Below are 20,276 nucleotides of genomic sequence, written 5' to 3' on the forward strand. Positions count from 1 at the left end.
CTTGAATATTTATTACTTTCTGTGTTGAGACATCACTTAGCGGTCTATGATGTCTGATTCACATTCTGATGGAACGCAGCCTGACATGAAACAGTGGGTTCTTGAGCCGGAGACAGAGTATAGGTTCGAGCTCGACCCCAATACCTCCCTCGCAATCAAGGTACGTTGGTACACAACCACGAGGCAAATTCATCCCAGGCAGCTCCACACCTTCTGAACCTACTCCTCAGCTGGCTCATGGACAGGCCGAGGTCTTCGGTGCTGAACTTGCGGAAGGCAAAACATATCTTTTCGGGACCGAATGCAGGGCCGCAGTTTTCACCTGGCAGGGTTGTACCTTGGAGATAAGTGCTACACCTTCTGTCGTTACTCACAACTTGTGTTGCTGATCTATTTCATTCAGTACATTACAGGCCGCCCTTCCACCGAATATGTATCTGAGGAAACCCCTATGGCGGCATATGCGAATGTGCACATTGCGTTCGAGCAGATGCGTGTCAGAGCACTCCGTGTCGTGCATGGATCACCCGCTTCAGATGATGATGCCAATGCTAATGCAGAGCCACCAAGAGTCCTTGTTCTCGGTCCTGAGAACTCGGGAAAGACAACAGTATGCAAAATTCTGACAAATTATACTGTTCGAGCAGGGCAGAACTGGTCCCCTGTGTTGGTAAACGTCGATCCGAGTGAGGTGAGCTTGCGAGAGGCGGATCTATCTTTATTGTGCTGAATCACCAGTCAGGGTGGTTGGGCAGTTCCTGGAGCAATCTCGGCCGCTCCAATTCGCAGCCCTATAGCTACAGCATCACCCGCCAATCCTCTTGGCTCTGCTGCTACATCAGCTCCTACTGCCCTCTCTTCGAATGCGTTGATACCGCTAAGCTATTGGTATGGGCATTCAGAAACTAAACGGAACCCAGTTCTACTAGACCGACTTATCCGAAATCTGGGAGAAAATATCAGACAAAGGGATGATGATGACCCGGAGGGTGCGGAGAATTAGCTTCTGTTTCAGCGCACGACAATCAATGATTCGTGGATCCTTAGCTCGCGTGTCGGGTTTAATTGTCGATACTCCATCGTCTTTTGCATCGAGTTCTAGCAGCGCGCCAGACAACAGGCATACGCTCATAAAAGCATGTGTCGATGCTTTCAGAAGTGCGATTTGTTGAATGCATTGGTTCTTTATCTGACTCCATGATAGTCAATGTAATTCTCGTGGTCGGACACGAAAAATTGACCGTTGAAATGCAACGGCTGTTTGGCAATCGGTTTACAGTGGTCAAGATACCGAAGTCAGGAGGAGTATGTGCTCTTATCGATCCTATTCGATTTGTGCCTCACAACACCCGACCAGGTCGTCGAATTGGACCATGGTTATCGGGAACGCGTGCACAAGTATCAGTTGCACACTTACATGTATGGCCAAAAAATAGACCCACCCCCTGGCATAACCTCCGCAATTGTTGGAGGCGAAGCGGTGGCAGACCTCGTCCTTTCGCCATCCTCATGTGTCATCAAGTTTGGAGATTTGACAATCTATCGCATCGGTGCTGGTAGGCAAAGTTTCTGAACGCATCAACACGTGGCTGATCTTCGAGACTGCTCGCCGTAGAGAACATGGCTCCTTCTTCCGCATTGCCTATAGGTGCTGCACGCATGTTGTCGGAGATGCAGCCCGTGCTTGTTGATCCTGCATCCAGCAGCTCGGGCCTACTTAATTCCATCCTCGCCTTGCTTGCACCCTTCAACCCGGATGAGTCCGAGCGCTATGACGAAGAAATTTTGGACCTGACTGTGGTTGGTTTCCTCGTTGTGTACGTCTTCTTGCACTTCATTGCGTAGTTCTTTCTTTCTTTTGTAATTGCTATAGCGTCCTTCGCTCACTCTTGCCTTGTTCATTTAGTACCAGCATCGATGCTCCCAACCGGAAAATGACGATACTCGCGCCTAACCAAGGATCACTTGTCGGTAAGACAGCCCTTGTGGGCTCCTTTGATTGGCAGGAATAGAGACAATTTCATGGGATCATTCTTCGAGGATTCTTGTACCTGGAGTCTTTGACCAGACAAATGACCGACTGAACTCAAGGCTTCGGCACGTCTAAGATGCCCTAGATCTGTGAGGGAGTTGGCAAGGCACAGCTTTTACTCCATCACTTCAGTGCAATTGTACTTGACATGGTTCCTTCCGCGATAAAGAGTTGAACGATGAATATGGTTTCTCACGATCTCTATAGTTCTAATTTCAGACTAGAGGATTGCGAGTACAAGGTTTGACGACTTATTCAAACATCAGTTACTAGATGCTTTGCTAGTAGTAACTGAGCTTCACCCGCTTTTCTCATGACAAAAGGTGACTTCACTTCAAATTCGCAGATTGTGACACTAGCAACACGTAATTGAACCTGAGGCCTGAATTTGAAGACCCGAACAACTTTGCTGCATGGTTCAGTTCTATTTTGCCCTCGCTGTACCGTACTCTTCCCGTGTTTATTCGCTACTACCAAATGTTGAGCTCTGAACAGAAAGATGACGACACCACCTAGCCAAGGATAGCTTGTCGGCAAGATAAACATTCTAAGGTCATGGTGATTGGCAAAAATGAACAAGACTACCATACTCTGATGGTTCGTTTTACATAAGAGTCCAACGAAATGACGCGTACACAGTACACATTGTGGAGAGAAGAATTGAGTAATGAGAATGAATGAATGAATGAGATGAAGGATGATAATGCAATAGAGTATCCTGTGTGATCAAAGCCTGGACAAGTCCCGACCCCATACGCCACTGCGAATACAACCATCAACATCGGCATGAAAAAGAATGCAAAGCCCGTACCGAATGATCCAATCCATCATTAAGAGAAATCGTGTCCTGGCCGAAACCTGCTCGCTCCAGTAAATGCTTCGCCACGCGTACATGGCAGCGAGGCCACCCATGAATGACAGATTGCCCAAATCGAAGACTGCGGCATTGCCAATATACGCGAGACTGCCGAGATGAGTATAGCGAAATGTCTTGGATACAGCCTCGTCCAGGTCATGTATGTCGTTCGCCTCGAGGACTTCTCGTTTCTTCGCTAACTGGTTTAGCTTCTTGCCAAGATATTTTCCTTGCTGAGAAGCCACTTGAGCAGTCTAGATCAAGACAGTACCAAAGTCAGGGCAATCGTGATATGACGCTGAGCACCTACGGCAGGAAGCGATGTTATCTTATTTCCGATTTCTTCCAACAGTTTACACAGTTCGTTTAAAGAAAGACTATTGTCTGCGTCTGAGTCATACAAATCGAACAAAGTTCGGACCTGAGTGAAAGGATGGATTCAATAAGGCCTTCTTAGAACATGCACGTAAACTGGCCTTCTGCAACTGCGACTCAGCCATCGGAATCCGGTGTTTGATCCTTGCAACTACTAGCCGTCAAAACAACGTTTTCCGAAGAAGCCCGCCGACATACCCATAAAATCAAATTCATCAAAGTCGATCTTGCCATCTTTGTTCTTGTCGGCCTCATCAACCAACTCCAGCAAGTGGCTCACGACGGACGTCTCAATCTATATGCAATCAAGTCCACGCCAAGCACCAGGAAACAGTATAAAATAGACGCACAGTTGCACAATCTCCAATTGCGTACACATCACCCAACGGTGCACCTTTTACACGAAGATGGGCATCGACTTCGATCGCTTTCTTGTGTACTTGATTGGGTAATAAGGCAGAGACACGACGAGTAAAGGGATTCATCGCAATGCCAGTGGACCACAGGACAAAATTTGTCGGGATCTCATGAGTGGTAATTGTCCCATCCGGAGCCCGCACAGTGTACACGACGTGATCAGGGTGGACGGCACTGACCCTAGCAGAAGTTACTAGGTCGACGCTATCACGACGGAACTTTTCCTGATGTAGTTGCTCGGTTAGAGTACCTTGAAGCACTCTCGATAAGTCATCCTTACCTCGGCATACTTTGAGATGGCTTCCGAATACTGCGCTCAAAGTGAGGTTCACACTTTAATTGTTCTTGAGCAATTTCACGCACCGTATTGAGAATATGCTCGCGCGACTGGATTACATGAATCGAGACTTCTTCGCGACATATCTTGGGGTACTATACAGCACGAGTCAGGCACAGATAAAGATAGAATGACTGAAAAATATACGTAGTTTACGATATCTTCTTGACAGAAATCATATATTTCCTGTATGAATAAAATCCATTTTTATCGTATATATGGACATATTTTGTTAGAGATAGACGTACAGCTGCTGTCTCAACGCCCGTGGGGCCACCTCCGCAAACAACGAATGACAACAAACGCTTGCGTTCTTCAGGGGTTGTGATAGGAAGACTGGCCGTTTCGAAATTGTCTGAAAAGTCACAAATGAATGATAGAGGCGTCAATCGCGAAGGTCTTACCGAGGATTCGTCGTCGGATGGCTTGCGCATCTGATATGGTCTTGAGTTGGAAACAGTGTTTTAGACCCTGGATGCCGTGTGTACTGGAAGTTGACCCGCATGCAATGATTAGTTTATCATAGCTATAAATGGCCATTAATGACGTAAAGTAACATGAGGGTTTCGACAGTGGCGACTCACGGAAGATAAACATTTTGGGGATTACCAGTCGAGGTCAGCGTTTCAAGTTCCAATAACCGCTCAGACATCACAAGGTCAACAGCCTTGGCGTCTACGAAGTGGCCGCGAAGACGCGCTACGATCTTGCGTAGGGGTTCAACCAAAGTACGAACTTGAACTGTACCGACCGCAGCCGCTATATATCATGAGCAGGTTCAGCTAAACTTGTAAAATGTCAATTTGACACTTACAAGGTAAAAGCGGGGTGAATGTAGTGAAGGTTTCTGGCGACACGACGGTCACGTGCCAGTCACCAGGAGATAGTGTTTGCAGAACTGAAATAGCCTGTAGAATGTCTATGTCAGCGATAGCACCGGTGCATGAAAATTCACTCATTACCCCCCAGCCTCCTCCTACAATCACCAACTTCGGTTTATCCAAAAGTTTCTTTGCTTCATCATCCTCTACGTCATCCACGAGTGCTCTTACAATTGGGAGGTTCTTTGGCCCCCCCTGCTCGGGATGAAGTGCGAGAGGCAAGACCGGTACGCGGTGGACATCCTTGTTCGTATAAGTAAAAGCGTCGTGAATGAATATCCCTGCGCCTAGTAACAGAATCCCAAATGTCGAAGAGAGGGCCGCAAGTCCGGTATATTTTGCTACCAGTAGAATACGACTAAGCAAATGCGACCTCGGAAGAGGCTCAGTTGGTATCTGTGGCCTTGAACTTGAAGGTTTTGGTGGTTCCAATGCATTTGTTGAAAGTAGCCGACTCGGAAGAGGTCTGGGAAGAGGTGGTCGTATTCCAATACCTAAGTGAACGAGCCTAGCCCTGCTTGGCTTACAGACCCGAGTGAGTTGGTACATTTTAGAGCGGGGTCGCTCTCGAAATACCCACTAGGTCAGGACTCAGCCTGTGTAGGCAGGGGCACGAGAAAAAGCAGTGGTTCGAACCTGAGGTGACAATGAGAGGTAATTTAATTACATACAACACTGTGGACATACTGAGTCATCCAAGTTATTCATAGCAAGCCTCCTATCGCACAACTGACCGAGTAAAACACAATATTGTCCTCAAATTTTCAAGCCTCAACGATGCATTCAAGTTAGAGCTGCAGGTTTTGAACTCAGTCGACAGTACACCAGCTCTTTAGATTTACATAATCGCAACTTGAAGTTGTTCATTCGAAATGGCCGCAACATATCCCATCGCTGTTCCCTCTCTGGCAGACATGTTCCCTGAACTCCCACAGATCCCCGTTGTAACAAACTGTAGAATCGATGAAAGCAAAGCTGCTGGAGATCCCATTGACGAGGATGCTGCACACAGCGCAGAGCAGACGGTGCATGTACTGCAAGCCCTCAGGCGTAAGCTCAACACTTTTTAGTCCAAGCTTATGTGATGAACATTTGCATCTCTGTCAATTCAGGTACCGTTCCGGAGCTCACCGATGCTCATATAGAAGGTGCAAAAAACCGCGCACATGTGCTGCGTGCAATTCGTGAGTGGATTCTCTCCCCTTGCTTCAGTGGCAACACATTGTTTATTAATCCCAATCTGAGATGCAAGTAGAGCAGTTGGGCCGGGCGACATTCTAGCTACCTTGAATGACATTCGAGGAAACTTGGATGACATGCAAAGGAATTTCACTGAAACCTTGGAACAGATCCAAGCAATCATGCAGCGGAACCAGGCCATGATCGCCAATATTCGACTGGCAAGACAAAACCACGTGGTACCTCGTGATCGAGATAACTACACTCCACTTCAGAAAACCGTGAGTCACTCAATTTCAATTTCTTTTCTTGATCTTAAAGTTTCGTTACAGACAAGTGGACATGGTCGTAATCTTGCAGTACAAGCGTCCCGGCAAGAGCATCTTAACCAGATCCCCCCCAGTGCCACCATCCAGGTCGCTGAAGTAGGAACTTGCCCCCCCTTCTGGAATCCTGTCATCGATGGGTATACAATGAGAAACATCTTCCAGTTGATCATCTTCTATAACGATGATTTCGACATTCAACCGGTAGATAATGTGGAGGTCAGGAAGTATAAATTTCGTCACTGGTTGTGTTCTGTAAGTCTTGTTGTTTACATGCAGTGCCCAACTCGTGATTTTCTTCGACTTACATGATGCCATTAGTAAGTGGTCCTGTTTCATTTTGCATGTGACTTTCATTGTAGCTCGCTGCCTCATATCTTGCGTTGGATCGTTATCGTTCATCAGGGAAAACCTCCTTCACGAAATCAAGGTAATTTCAGAGAATTCCTCTGAATTCCGCTGAAATAAAAGTAAACGAGATTATTCAACTCCAGTCGAAATTCCTTTGAATTCCTTTGAAATCCTTTGAATTTGCTGATTGATTATCTTGAATTATCTTGAATTCAAACAATGTGAAGACACACGAACATCAAATATATTAGAATTAAACGAGAATATCACAACCGAAAGACGGCAAAAAGATCAGCAGACTCGAAAAAGCACCAGTATGTACAAATGACTCGGAAGGTTGATTAATCTTCACCCATTGCATCAAGATCAAGGTAATCACAAGCGGCGTCCAATGAACCAGCGGGCTCTGAGCTTTCTACTGCACTAATGTTGAATTAGTTAGAGTACACGACGATAACAAATAGCGCGTGAGCAAGACATACCTGACTGCCTTGTAGAGACGCGCCATCAGTACATGGTACTTCTTTCGACTACCGTTAAAGATGCGTGTGAGAGTCGCTTGGTGAGCGTTGTAAACACTGATGTGGAAGGAGGAATTGAATGATTTGACTTGTGCGCCTGAGGGTGGGTTCCCGCTGCTCCAATCCTTCAATATCGAGTAAATCTGCAGAGAACATTATGTAGTGAGCAAACAGAGTAAACATTATCAAGAGCGGCACCTACAAGCGTTGCAATCAAACACACCATAGCAACAGGTAGCTCGGGCTCGTTGTTTCCATCCAAGACCGAGACAAAATCGTCACAGGACTGGACACCAATTGAGTTCTCACCATCGAAAAAAGATAAACGGATGGAGTCAACCATAGACTCGTCACAAAACGGTTGGTCCCCAAGGACCTTACCCTGGGTGGTGGATAAGAATAAGATAAATGAAGAGATAGATAACGAAAAAATGAACAGACCTTGGCGTCGGTTGGGAAAATATACTTGTGACCCTTGATGAGGTCGTCTACCTCGTCACCGCAGCCTTTCTTGAGTCCAAAACGAGAGACCACAATTTGATGCGCGAGTTTCTTGAGATTAGTACGGAAGGAACTAAGCCGTCCCTCCGGCTTGTGAGGACTATGACTTGTGGAGACAAGCATGCCAGGAGCGCGGCATTAAGCCCATCTACAAACCATTCTGGCTGGATCTCCCGCATGCTAATATATTCCAATCCATCACGCCGGACGTGTTACATCAACTCTACCAGGGTATTGTAAAGCACCTCATCGAGTGGATCAAGGAGGCATATAGCGAAGCCGAAATTGATGCTCGTTGTCGTAGACTTCCCCCAAACCATAATATCCGATTGTTTCTCAAGGGTATCAGTAATCTCTCGCGTGTTAGTGGAACGGAGCACAATCAAATCTGTCGCTTCCTGCTCGGCATTGTCATTGGCATACGGTTGCCTGGAAATCTCAACAATGCTCGCCTTACTCGTGCTGTTCGTGCCATCCTTGATTTCCTGTACCTTGCGCAATACCCTTGTCATACGGACGAAACACTGGCACTTCTCGATGATGCCTTAACACGCTTTCACGACAATAAGGACATCTTCCTTGATCTTGGAATCCGCTCGAATTTCAACCTTCCGAAGCTTCACGGCTTCCGTCACTATGTACATATGATAAAAACGTATGGTACAACTGACAACTACAACACCGAGTACACAGAACGTTTACACATCGACCTCACGAAGGATGCCTATAGGGCTACCAACCATAAAGACGAGTACACTCAAATGACACTCTGGCTCGAAAGACGGGAGAAGATTCTATGGCACGACAACTTTGTCCAATGGCGTCTCGTTGGTGATATTGCCCCGCAAGAAATCATACCTCCAGACATGGATTATCGTCGCGCAATCAAGATGACTAAACACCCGACCATCAAGCGTGTCCAGTTGGACCGCATTGTGCGGGAGTATGGCGCCACATTTTTCACTGAAGCTTTGGCTCGTTACGTCGTCGGGAGAAATCAACCTGGTTTGTCTGCAGCACAACTCGAACGCGAGGCCGCTCACATCATTATTCCCTTTGATACTGTGGCTACGTTCCACAGGATCAAATTCAACTCAATCAATGCTCGGGGGATCCAGGACTCGAGTGTCACCGTGGATTCTGTCCATTGTCAACCATCACAAGAGGACAAGCGAGGGCATATGATCCCCGCGCGTTTTGACACAGTTTTGGTCAACGAAGGGGACGGCGGGACAACAGGCGTGGATGGTGCGTTTTGTATGGTGCATTGAACATGTTAGTCACTAATCTCACTCGATCACTGAAGGTTACCGTGTTGCGCAAGTCCGTGTCGTCTTTACGCTAACAAATCAAGCTTCGAATGTGTTATTCCGCGCTGGACCTGCACAACCACCCACCCACCTTGCCTATGTGGAATGGTTCACTCCATTCCAGCAACCGGAATCACACCATGGGTTGTACAAAGTTGCCCGCTTGATTCGTCATGGAGAACGTCTGGCAAGCATCATTGAGATATCAGATATCTGTAGGAGCATTCATCTTATACCTAATTTCGGCGTAGCGGCACCTCGTGAGTGGACGAGTAGCACTGTTCTGGAGTGCTGTTCCACCTTCTTTGTAAACCCCTTCAGTGACCGACATGCTTATTTAACACTTGTCTGAGCATTACAATGAAATTTGTTGAAATACCTTTGAATACAAATAATTTACCGAATTCTCAGTATTTTCATGCGAGTTTGTGAAATTACCTTGATTTTGTGAAGGAGGTTTTCCCTGATGTTGTCATTGTTGGTCGTCGCATAGTAGAATTTTTTCTTGTCACATGTGTCTGTATTCTCTCGTACTACTTTCGTCCCGCCGTCACTTACATTGACCTTCCTAGCATGTATTGCGTTTAAGCCAAATCACAAACTCGAGCTACGGTGGCCGCGTTGAACACTGCGCCCATAGCCCATTCACTACAACTCGCCTTAATTTTTATTGTAATAATATGGACCTTCCTTTGACAGATCACATTCCTGTGTTGACGGGTCCAGACACTTACTTCAAGTTCGCGTGGAACCGCGAAAGTATCGTATGCGCTCGGCACCGAGGACTTTTGGTGCCATCATGATGTCACGGACGAGACGGAACCTGATAACATTCTCGAAGCTGCCTTACCCGTCAATCCAGTAGCATCAACTGATGAGCCTATCAATAGGGACCGACATGCGATTTTTCGCATTTTAAACGTGAGCACGGCTCCATGCTGATTTCGGGAGTACTTAGAAGTCTAATTCAATCGTTTGACAAGATCACTTCGTCCGTGCTGAATGTCGAATTCCAATCGTCTCTCTAAGTAGGGGCTGCCAGTGACGATGATGGTCTGCAGTCTTGATGTCGACATACAGTTTTACCGTGTAGCACGCCCGCTATATTGAAGTCTAAATTCTCCTTTTGTGCTGTTAGCAGGGTACTATCTGCGTTATTCGGTGGGCATGCAAGCCAGACAGAGAGCAGCTTGGGCCAAGGATAGTTTGAAGCGCTTGGAGGGCCATGCGGGCGCGTTGGAAATCTTTTGTAGGAGGGCATGGAGAATACGAATGAGTCTGTTTGTTCCGACTCTTGAGAGAGGCGTGCACATGCGCTGCGGAGATTACAGAGATTTGAAGGAGTTCTGTACAAACATACTTTTGAAGCATCTGCGGAATGGGAAGCTTTCGCTGCCTTGAGTATTAAGCGCTTGTCTGAGTGCAGGATCATGATGTTTAGATTGCTGGAACTTACAACCGCAGGCATCACGGAATCAGGCAGGAGATATTCTACTCGATAGATATCTTTGTGGCAAACTTGAAATCGTATCAAACCCAGATAAAGTTTTACATCTTGGACAGTCTTGAATTCTGACATGTGACAAGCATATTGCATATCAAGGCATCGGAACGCCTCCCGGTTACACATCAAGCACGAATTTGGATTGCTACGGTAGGTTACAATGCGGGATATAAGTTGAGGGCAAATGATAATGACGAAGATGATAGTGTATGGAGAGCCAATGACAGAGAATAAACAATCATCCCTGATGCAACCCGAGGGATCTTCGTTAGCAGCATCGGCTTCGAGACCGACAATAATTGAATAAAAGATTTGACTCCGCTTGAGAGCCCCAGAGATCTCAAACGGCAATGCGTTCCAACTCTTTGACGACTTCAGACATAGTTGGGCGATCATTAGGATCATGAGCCCACATCCGCTCGAGGAGGTCAATAATTTCTGGACACCATTGTTTCCGCAGGCCTGTAATAGACGGTCTAAATGCCTCTCGTCAGCGTGCGAGATCATTGGACTACAAGGAGATAACTCACCTCTGCCGTTTCGTTCCAACGATATCGTAAATGGCATGCTCATTCATTCCCTTAAAAAAACTTAGACGAGATAGGAAGAGAGTGGTAATATATTCACCTCCCAGGGGAACTTCTTGTTGGGTACATGCCATTGAAACATTTCCCAGTACACCATGGCGCACGAAAAGACATCGACTTTGTGGTTGTATTTGGGATGTGCATGCCAAAGCTCGGGAGCTTGCCAGTTAACAGTGCCGACTAGACTGCGAACCATGGACCGCGTGGACTGCTTCACTTTGGCCAGACCAAAGTCTGCAATCTTAGCCGTACCGCGAGAAGTAATGAGGATGTTGGACGATTTGCAGTCTCTGTGGATGACCGAAGGCTTGCGCATATGAAGGTATTCCATGCCACGCGCAACATCCAGCATGATGCTCAACTGTGAGGAGGATGCATAGGCAAGAAGAGAAAAGGAATAACAAGCGTACGTACAACTTTTTTCAGGGACGGAGCAGGAACATTGCGAATGTAGTCGAAGAGATCGCCATTTGAGCAAAGTTCGCTTACTATCATGACGGGTGTCTCGCGTGTGTTCTCCGGTATGCTGACGCCAAGCTGTAGAGCACAGTGTAAATCGCGACTTCAACAGTCTCGACGGGGATGCTTACGAAGCGGACTATATTCGGATGATCAAAACCACCGAGAAGTTTGAGTTCTTTGATATCCACTACAGCGCATGTTCACAACGTGGAAGCCTCATGGGTAACAGTTGCGACGTACTTGAATTGAGCTGATCTCGAAATTCCGCGATGGCGACCCGTCTACCCTTGAACTTGCCGATGAATACGTCCTTGAAGCCCCCACTTCCAATCTTCTCCAGTTTTGTGAGTTTGTCAGGCGGAATTTCTCGATCTTCTAAACCTAGGCTTTCAAGATCCAATTCTAGCTCTGGCTCTGGCTGACTCGTGTTCTCGCCTGAGAAAGGAGTGCGTGGTGCGTCTTGATGAATTCGATGGGAGCGTAAGAGGACCGGAGGTGTATTGCTTTGGCTGCGGCTCTTGGCCTTTCTCCGGCCATTAGCACGATGGTGAGCGGTTGACGGTGGACGAATGGTGCCTGTGGAGGATGGCGAAGAGAACTCGCTTGTTCGTTGATCTCGCCACTGAAGGAGCGACCGTGCGAGTTGAGGCTTCGTACCAGCAACATCCAGATCCCGAGTCTCGCACATCCGGACAAGGTTATCACGACGCATACGGAGAAGGGTCTTCTTGGTGGCCACAGCGAGATCGACTGTAAGACTTGTGTGAGTAATATGAAAAAGCAAGAAAAAACAAACTAACAGTCATCTCCGTCTATAGCTTCATCAATCTCCTCGATCTCCTCTGTCTCCTCCTCATCCCCCTCAGCGTCGATGTCAATATCCTCAGCCTCTAGGTCAACTGACTCGTTACCATCTTGCTCCTCGTCTTCACCAGGCGTATCCTCTTGGCATTCCTCCCCAACCACCTTCCCGTTGCGGAGCTTCCGTGGAGTAGTTGTTGGCGGAGGTGACGTACATTCCTCCACATATACATCATCATCTCCGTCCGCATCTCGACTATCCTCTGACTGCTCTGACTGCTCGTCATCATCCATGCTCGAGCCATCCTCCTCCACGCCCTCTTCGACTTGTTCCTCATCAGCTTCCTCTTCATCATCACCTTCCCCTCCGTCGCTTGGGGGAGTATGTGTTTGTAGTCTGCGTGAGCGAAGACGTCTTTTCGCGGGGGTTGCTCGACATCGCATGGGTGGCGGAGTAGGAGATGGAGATGAGATAAGTTCATCGACCTCTTCCTCGTCCTCTAAACTATCTTCTACCTCCTCCCCTCTCGAAGTCTGCCGTCTAGATCTTCCCCGTTGCTTTGGCGTATCAGATTCCTGATCATCGCTAATTCCACCACGTTTCTCCTGACTTCGCAGCCGACGAGGACTGGGTGAGCCCGATGCAATCTTCTCATCCAGCTCAGTGAGATCGGTGAGCTCGCTCTCCTCGCCCAATGCAGCAGATTCAGCGATCTTGACATCTTCGCTGAATTCGACTTGTTTGCCCTTGCCCTTGCTCCTAGTAGAGGCACGGGGAACGACAACCTCAGCGGATACTTTACGAGCACGCAACCTCGTAGCAGGAGGGGATGGGAGTTGATTGGAAGAACTTGGTGTAGGCGAAGATCGGCTGGATGTAGACCTAGTTGTCCGTCGTCTGAGTGAGATATTAGCACACCGAATTCAATTCGGAAAATTCAACTCACGTCAGGGCGACAGCACCATTAGTCTTACATGCAACTGGTAGCTCGTCAGGACATGAGTGACTTGCGTTGATATGGCCAACGGATAAGCTACGTGTTTTCAAGAAGCGCAAATTCGCCTGATTTGTAGCCAAGTGAACTGTAGCACGACGCCGCAGACCCGGGGGAACTCGATATCTGGTTCCAGCGTCCGTTTCCTCGCCGCCTGCTGCGTTTCCCTCGTCTGAGGAGCAGTCGCTCGCATCCCGCCCAGGAGATGAGGGAGGTAATGATACGATATCATCTCGCGCTGCAATAATTGCTTCTGCGAGCTCCAGCTTTGTGAGGTTGTGCGCATCGTCTGATAGACCCGCTGCAGTGTACAACTGAAGAAGTTCGTCTTTTCGACGACGTTTGAGCTGGCCCAAGGATGCTTCATTGATCAGAAACTCATCCGCTGATAGTAGATAAAGAGATTAGTGCATCAAAGATCACAATGCACGAGTACTTACATGCTTCTTCATCGCAGTCAATCTCAGAAGCGTCAGACACATTCCAGCGACCAGGAACATCAATTTCCATGTCACTAGGTTCTTCGCTGGATGAGTCCCGGATCGATGAAGCTTTGAGCTTCTTCAGTTTTGGAGCCCCACGCGGGGGCCGACATCCAGACATGTTTTCATTAACCGACGCGACGCGTTTCCTTTTTGAACCAATAGGAACGTCAAGATTTTGACTCACATCTCGAATGGTATTTTTCATCAAAAGATACTGACGGGATGGCAGCCGTCGCAAATTGGGCTGTAATGTAGCCAGTATGGGACGCGAATCAACAGTAGTGTCTGAAGATGACGGTGGGGACGCGCCCACCGTGTGGGAATTAGCCGAGGAACGCTGGAATCTATTCACGAAAGCAAGAGCGCGTTTGGCAGCGGAGGTATGGCGGAGCGAGTACTGTCTACGCGCCAGATTATTGCTATTCGGAGGAAACGAGACTCTATGTGGTGAACGGCGTTGAACCATGTCCACGGCAACAATAACTGGTCCAGTTTATTGGATCGATTGTCACCAACCCTTTAGACAAGGTCGTTGAGAAGTGCGAATATCCAGTTTGTTGAAGTAATTAAGGTGCAAGTGCGAATGAGAATCGGTCAAAGGGCCTCTGGGTCGTTTCAGCTGTCGTCGTCGTCGTCGGTGTTGAAATCACTGGTTCTGACACAGTTTCAACCCCTGCCACAACGTCAATAAAACCAAACAACTGGTGGCGTGGGCTTATCCAACCAAATACAGTATTCGACTCAGGACAGATCCGTGCCAATGGGCACCGCATAGGCATGTCCTACTAGCACTCTGATGGCTCAGAATACGGGAGATTAATGTGATTAGACGGCATAGCGGGCAGACAGTACCTAGGTGGTTAAATGATTAGCAAGCTTGCTTCCGCGGATGGGAGTTCTTGATGGAAGTTCTAGATCAATTATTTGACAGCTATCAAAGGGATAGCTGAATCGAGCTTGGTGTACTTCACTGCCAGCGACCCCTCCTTACCACCGCACACATATGTACGTATAAAAAATCCCGCTGTTCTTGAGGACAGATTTCCACTTCCCCTTGCTCGTCGCTTTTCTCTCTGTCAAGTCAACAGCAGGATGCTCCTCAAATTTTCAAAGTCGGATATCCTGAACTCGGCTCTCGTTTATCCCGAAACCGGTGCTCTTGGATATACCATCCTTACCAGGTCCTATTTTATTCGTGACAACAATAAGGATTTAAACACAGAGAGCGAAGATGAGAGTCGCAGGACGACTATATATAATAAACTTGGGGAGGTCATCGCTGAGATCGGATGGAAGGGCAAGCAGCCAATAGAGATTGTCATCGGCAAGGAAAAAATCATCGGCGCGAAAGGGATGTTTGGGTGCTCGAGTGCCATACTATCGTATGTTCTTTTTATCCACCTTCATATCCGCACGTTCTCAACACCACCAAGTCACAATGTCCTCGGCATACCTACACGCTTCGACACGGAATACTTTTGGATGGCAGCACCAGATGCACTAACAGTTTGTGCTTTCCTTTGAGCCTGGTATCACTACTGAATGTCATGCAGCTTCTTGACTATGATTCAAATCAGACAAAAGGTTCTTTCCACAGCAATAGTATGCACGTGGGCGAACGCTTCATTGCCGCTCCGATACCCGGCTTGGGACATGACTATCTAGAGTTTGAAACGCATCCCCTCGCATCAACAGAGGAACTCCTCGGTACATCTTTCCTACTCCTTTTAGCTAGCGTCATTATCTGACATCGCTTCGAAGTTTCATTCATCCTGATGGAAGTACTCCGCCGAAGTCGGTTCAATCTCCATACAGACTCATCGGATCGTTCGAAGCTCTGGCGGAGCACACCACTCGCCAATTGGGGCCGACGATTACGACGGAAATCTATTTGATTGGTCCGGCTCGATGATTCAGATTTTTCATCGCTTTTCCTATGTGCTTTCTTCCCTGCATCTCTTGCTACCACTGTATATTCATATTCTGTTTGTCGATGCTTTCGCTAATGTCGCTCATTCCTGTGTAGCTCTATCAGTCCTATCGCGTTTCATTCCATCTCGTGCATTATTACTTCTCTGGCGTTTAATCGCCCTTTCAATGTAATACGGTACATACTGTGGTGCTGAGGAGGATACATTCCATCAGCATAAGATTTAGGTACTGTATTTATACCTGATAGGCTTGTCGCTCATTATTGTTACAGTATCAACCGTGTGTCTGTACATGTACTGTGCTATAGAGGTTACGTGTTAACATTTCAACTTCCGAAGCCAGACGTCAAACCGAATTCATCTCCCGCAATGCATAGCTGCTTTTGGTTAATTCTTTGTAATCACCAATGAGGGAACAAAGACACTGATATAAATGGTAAGCTTCTGTTCCGAATGTGCTTACAGAGGATGCTCGTCTAGACTAATTCTGACGTGTGCATCTAGTCATGACGCTAGGCCCAATCAACAAATGCGATATTCCATAGAAAGTCGCGATTACGTTCGACAGTTAACCAATCCCAGACTCCCACGAAGTACTTTTCTCAGTTACATCTATCAAAAGTTCCCCTTATCATGAGAGTACTGAAGTATTCCACACAAACACGTCGATCGTCATGGATACTCCCAGCGGCTCGGAGACTTTTTGAGTGAGGCTCAAGATTGTTGCCTGGCCTCAGGTTCTCGCTCGCTCGTCACCTTATGACCATATCCCAGCTACCTGCACAACCAGTCGGACCGACCAGATCTTACCCGCTTGGTATGTTCAGTTTCACACGGCCTAGGCTCATAGTAGACAAATGGTTAACAGATTCGAAACCCGCTGACAATAGTTTTTGTCTATCATCGCACCTTGGGTATGAGCTCATGGAGGTCTTCGAACGTCATTTCAACTATAAGACTTATGGGCGAGTGGTCGACACATTGGATGTCCCTCCTGGATGGTGCAAGTTCCGAGGACATCCCGATCCTTTGCACCTGAAGCATTTATGTAATTATGATAATTTAAATTTCTCTGAGGACCATATTGTCCGGTCCTAACTGAGCAGTGTAACACATTGGAAATTTGTTCCGCTTCGATGGTGTGCGCATGTTTGAAACCTGCTTATTACATCGTTTTTATTCGACTCATTGGCCCAGGCGCAGTTCGGAACTTTCTGAGATCCCTGTACATGAAGCTTACTACATACCACTCTACGGAGTCAGGAATTGGTGTCGCGCACTACTCATCTCAACGCCAAAGCTCTCGATGAACATAATACGGTAAGTTGTCGCCTCTAAGAATATAACGATTTCTATCAATTCTTATCCTGACCATCACTCGTACACATTCGCAACCGTGTACATCTTTGTAGTGGACACGGGCTTCACTGGTTCCTCGCCGTAAATCTTCTCCACCTTGTACATCGCCGAGGAGGGGACGGGACCAGCGTCGGCGGTAGTCCCCGAGGGCGGCGGCACTGGAGCCTCGACGGTAACAACACCAGGCTTCCCCGCCTTACTAGCCAGATTGGCTGCACGCCCATCGGGAATCCGGATGAACTCGAGCTTCCCATCCTCCGCAGTGCCGTCAAAGATGAAATAACCCTTCCTCTCAAACTGAATAATGTCCCCTTTAGTGAGCGTACTTACGTTCGCATCTGCGAACGCCTCCTCCCGGAACTCGCTCACGGGCGTGACGAAATCTTTGATGTCGTCCGTCTCCTCAAGCTTCTTCTTCGTGATCAGGTAGTCGTAGTCAAGGAGCGTTACGTCGACCAAGGGATGATCATTAGAGGGTTGGGCAAGCCAAGTAATCTTTTTCTTTGTCTTGCGGAAATCACCCTCAAGATGGAGGTCCATCGTGAGGGAAGTGACATCGCCCGAGGGGCCCATGGTCTTAGACCGTACAATGGCGTTTCCCCAGTCCATCAACGTTATCTAACGCGATCAGTGCGGATGAGACCTGTCTCTCGGCTATCGTTGGCATGACATACCTCTTCTTGATCATCGAAGGAAATGGCGTCTTCCTGCTCGACAAGAATGGTAGATGTAAATACGGTCCTTTTCTCGCCGACATCTGGATTCTTCTTATGCCGTGGTAGGGTCTTCACCTCGGGTGCAGAGGGGCCACCGTTAATAGTTACAAAGACACTGGACGACTGTGTCAGCTTGCAGATAAATGTTTGGTATTGCTGATGACGGCACCTGTTCTGCTTCACAATGGCCCAAAACCGCGGGGCAACAGGATCGATTACTTTCTTATTAATGGCCCAGATCATATCCCACTCGAGCGATACAATCGCCTGTGAAGGCCCCTGAGCTAACATGAACTGTGACAGCGCGTCCACAGTCAGCCCGCGTCTACGGATCCCTGCCGCAGTCGCATCAGAAACAGCCTTGTGCTCCACAAGAAGAACTAACCCCGAATGGTTGGGAAACGTGGGTCATCCCAACCCCCGACTATTCCGTTGTCCACAAACCAATGCAACTTTCGCTTGGACAAAAGTGTATAGATGAAACTTAGACGACTGCAGAGGTGTCAGTAGTTTTTAAATACAGATCCAAGAGAGAGATTGACCTGAAGTCCCAGATATCAACACCGCGCATGCCAAGAGCTTTGATCATCCACTGATATTGCGCATTTCGCTCGCGGTACTCGTTCGTTCTGAGGGCATGGCTAACTCCCTCAAGGGAGTCCACGATTGGGCACGCAAAGTCATAGGTGGGGTATATTTTCCATTTATCTCTGTAAGATGGATCAATATTCGGTGAAAATTTAAGTGGATGGTTCCATACCCAGTTCGGTGATGAGGGATTAAGTTACATCGGTAAATAACGGGGTCACGCATAGCTTTGTTCTGATTGTCCACGCTGATTTTCGCGCGGATGCACCATCTGACACCTTCTGGAGATCCTGTCTTCATCTCCTCAAAGTGCCTCAGATTGTCCTCGATCGAGTCATCCCGATGAGCAGATGCAACACCTTTGCCTCGTTCCTCGCGCATCTAATTTTTGGCCCTGTCGACATTTATGCATGATTCCTAAACTAAAGCTCCGCACCTGTAATTGCTCGGTATCATCGGCGTAAGCTTTACCACTCTTGATTATTTGAATGGCCAATTCATAAATCTGGTCAAAGTAATCTGATGTGTGGGTTATTTTATCCCCGCGGATGTTTAGGAGCTCCAAATCCTGCAAGATAGTCTCCTCGAACTCAGCCTAGGCAATTTACTGTAAGACTCCGTGTGTTTGTGAATAAAACAAGGGCCTTACCCGTTCTTTTGTGGGGTTGGTATCATCAAAACGAATGATCATCTTCCCATTGTACATTTTTGCGAAATACTGGTTCAGCATCGCAGCCTTTGCATGTCCGATGTGGAGGTAACCAGAAGGTTCAGGCGGGAAACGCGTGACGACCTGACCTTCCTTTGCATTTTGAAGGCCAAGAGCAAATCCTGCGGCTGTTTTATTCGATCTGGCTTTATTGGCTTTAGCTGCTGTAAGGCTCGCGAGCGCAGCTTGAATGGACTCGAGACTCTCGATGTGAGACATCCACCGAAGAAGATGAACATGCTGCTGCCCATTTTTGAGAAACCCAATAAATTTTGGTGCAACTGATGAATGTCAGACACGACGATATCAACGACTTGGCTGATCGCGCTACCTTTGATTGAACCCCAGATGATGAAATCGGCTGCAGTGATGTCGTGGCCGACGAGGAAGGTGCGGTATGCGAGATGGTTATCTAAAGAATCGAGAAGAGCAAGGATATCTGGGATCGCTGTCAATGTCGGCACAGTTTTTGCGAGCTCAAAATACGCGGCAGTCTGTGATTGATTCGGTTAAACTTGTATGAGTTGTATCAAAGATTCGCAATGCCTTTACGCTGTCTCCAGCGAGTCCTCCTGCGTTGGCCAACACAGCTACGATCTCATCGTTCGCAGAGATCTGTGAACCCTCAAAGTCTAGAGTGACACCATCTACTGATTCGTCGTAGTTTATGTCTACTTTCTGCGTGTAGGTCGCGATGGCGATCGAAGCGTAAGGAAACGGGGAAGTTTTCGTTGAAAGTGTTATAGACATGATTGTTCAGTTCAGAGAGTAGCGATGATCATGCAATGACTCACTCGCTGCCAGCAAGATGAACCCTAATCTTATCTATGTATAATTCTACATGTACACAATCTATCCTTGGATCTTTTCTCTACAAATAAATTGATCCACTGATCGCAATCGATGTTGCAACGTTGAACATCGAATGTTGAAGCTTTGAAGGGCTACCCTAAGCAGTCTGATCAAACTACCCTCGAATGTTTCCTCCGTCCCGAGCGGGTTTTTCAAACTTTAGATCTGACGAGGTTGTCAACTGGGTTTGGCAAGAGAGGC

At 47.5% G+C, this 20,276-nt stretch overlaps 7 protein-coding genes across 7 annotated transcripts; 4 read left to right on the forward strand and 3 right to left on the reverse strand.

Moving 5' to 3' along the window:
• Positions 1–85: 85 nt before the first annotated feature.
• F5891DRAFT_946239 (Pre-mRNA cleavage complex II protein Clp1-domain-containing protein) lies at positions 86–2,012 on the forward strand (the record flags this gene model as incomplete). Its single annotated transcript, XM_041374664.1, has 9 exons — positions 86–164; positions 199–348; positions 414–691; positions 743–989; positions 1,048–1,158; positions 1,205–1,305; positions 1,358–1,556; positions 1,616–1,817; positions 1,907–2,012. The coding sequence occupies 9 exons, from the start codon at positions 86–88 to the stop codon at positions 2,010–2,012; spliced, it is 1,473 nt and encodes a 490-aa protein (XP_041229399.1).
• Positions 2,013–2,330: 318 nt separating this feature from the next.
• Positions 2,331–5,559, reverse strand: F5891DRAFT_55069 (nucleotide-binding domain-containing protein). The gene is made up of 14 exons (XM_041372214.1): positions 4,980–5,559; positions 4,832–4,925; positions 4,602–4,776; positions 4,422–4,543; positions 4,266–4,372; positions 4,165–4,203; positions 4,044–4,112; positions 3,961–3,990; positions 3,614–3,904; positions 3,462–3,558; positions 3,365–3,414; positions 3,199–3,309; positions 2,844–3,142; positions 2,331–2,792 (listed from the first exon to the last, which is right to left on the reverse strand). Exons 1-14 carry the CDS (start codon positions 5,445–5,447, stop codon positions 2,759–2,761), a joined length of 1,986 nt encoding a protein of 661 aa, XP_041229400.1. The 5' UTR covers positions 5,448–5,559; the 3' UTR covers positions 2,331–2,758.
• Position 5,560: 1 nt separating this feature from the next.
• Positions 5,561–6,837, forward strand: F5891DRAFT_1171110 (uncharacterized protein; the record flags this gene model as incomplete). The annotated part of the gene is made up of 6 exons (XM_041365532.1): positions 5,561–5,573; positions 5,633–5,948; positions 6,011–6,082; positions 6,144–6,358; positions 6,410–6,658; positions 6,766–6,837. Exons 2-6 carry the CDS (start codon positions 5,771–5,773, stop codon positions 6,835–6,837), a joined length of 786 nt encoding a protein of 261 aa, XP_041229401.1. The 5' UTR covers positions 5,561–5,573; positions 5,633–5,770.
• Positions 6,838–7,815: 978 nt separating this feature from the next.
• F5891DRAFT_1162713 (uncharacterized protein) lies at positions 7,816–9,445 on the forward strand (the record flags this gene model as incomplete). Its single annotated transcript, XM_041365300.1, has 3 exons — positions 7,816–7,837; positions 7,897–9,024; positions 9,083–9,445. 3 exons carry the CDS (start codon positions 7,816–7,818, stop codon positions 9,436–9,438), a joined length of 1,506 nt encoding a protein of 501 aa, XP_041229402.1. The 3' UTR covers positions 9,439–9,445.
• Positions 9,446–10,877: 1,432 nt separating this feature from the next.
• On the reverse strand, positions 10,878–14,553 carry F5891DRAFT_55249 (uncharacterized protein). Its single transcript, XM_041372221.1, has 9 exons — positions 13,876–14,553; positions 13,388–13,820; positions 12,440–13,338; positions 11,880–12,389; positions 11,768–11,826; positions 11,595–11,714; positions 11,218–11,538; positions 11,121–11,170; positions 10,878–11,066 (listed from the first exon to the last, which is right to left on the reverse strand). Exons 1-9 carry the CDS (start codon positions 14,384–14,386, stop codon positions 10,931–10,933), a joined length of 3,039 nt encoding a protein of 1,012 aa, XP_041229403.1. The 5' UTR covers positions 14,387–14,553; the 3' UTR covers positions 10,878–10,930.
• A 335-nt stretch (positions 14,554–14,888) lies between these two features.
• On the forward strand, positions 14,889–16,272 carry F5891DRAFT_1015313 (uncharacterized protein). Its single transcript, XM_041360873.1, has 4 exons — positions 14,889–15,302; positions 15,354–15,426; positions 15,474–15,627; positions 15,682–16,272. The coding sequence occupies exons 1-4, from the start codon at positions 15,013–15,015 to the stop codon at positions 15,813–15,815; spliced, it is 651 nt and encodes a 216-aa protein (XP_041229404.1). The 5' UTR covers positions 14,889–15,012; the 3' UTR covers positions 15,816–16,272.
• A 727-nt stretch (positions 16,273–16,999) lies between these two features.
• On the reverse strand, positions 17,000–20,031 carry F5891DRAFT_1015318 (tRNA synthetases class I, catalytic domain-containing protein). The gene is made up of 10 exons (XM_041360874.1): positions 19,770–20,031; positions 19,555–19,717; positions 19,164–19,504; positions 18,951–19,109; positions 18,687–18,895; positions 18,469–18,636; positions 18,312–18,418; positions 18,096–18,261; positions 17,885–18,041; positions 17,000–17,828 (listed from the first exon to the last, which is right to left on the reverse strand). The coding sequence occupies exons 1-10, from the start codon at positions 19,971–19,973 to the stop codon at positions 17,226–17,228; spliced, it is 2,277 nt and encodes a 758-aa protein (XP_041229405.1). The 5' UTR covers positions 19,974–20,031; the 3' UTR covers positions 17,000–17,225.
• Between the last annotated feature and the right edge of the window lie 245 nt (positions 20,032–20,276).

The sequence above is a fragment of the Suillus fuscotomentosus genome (assembly GCF_016647785.1).
Source record: "Suillus fuscotomentosus strain FC203 chromosome Unknown F5891scaffold_11, whole genome shotgun sequence".
NCBI classification, from domain to species: Eukaryota; Fungi; Basidiomycota; class Agaricomycetes; order Boletales; family Suillaceae; genus Suillus; species Suillus fuscotomentosus.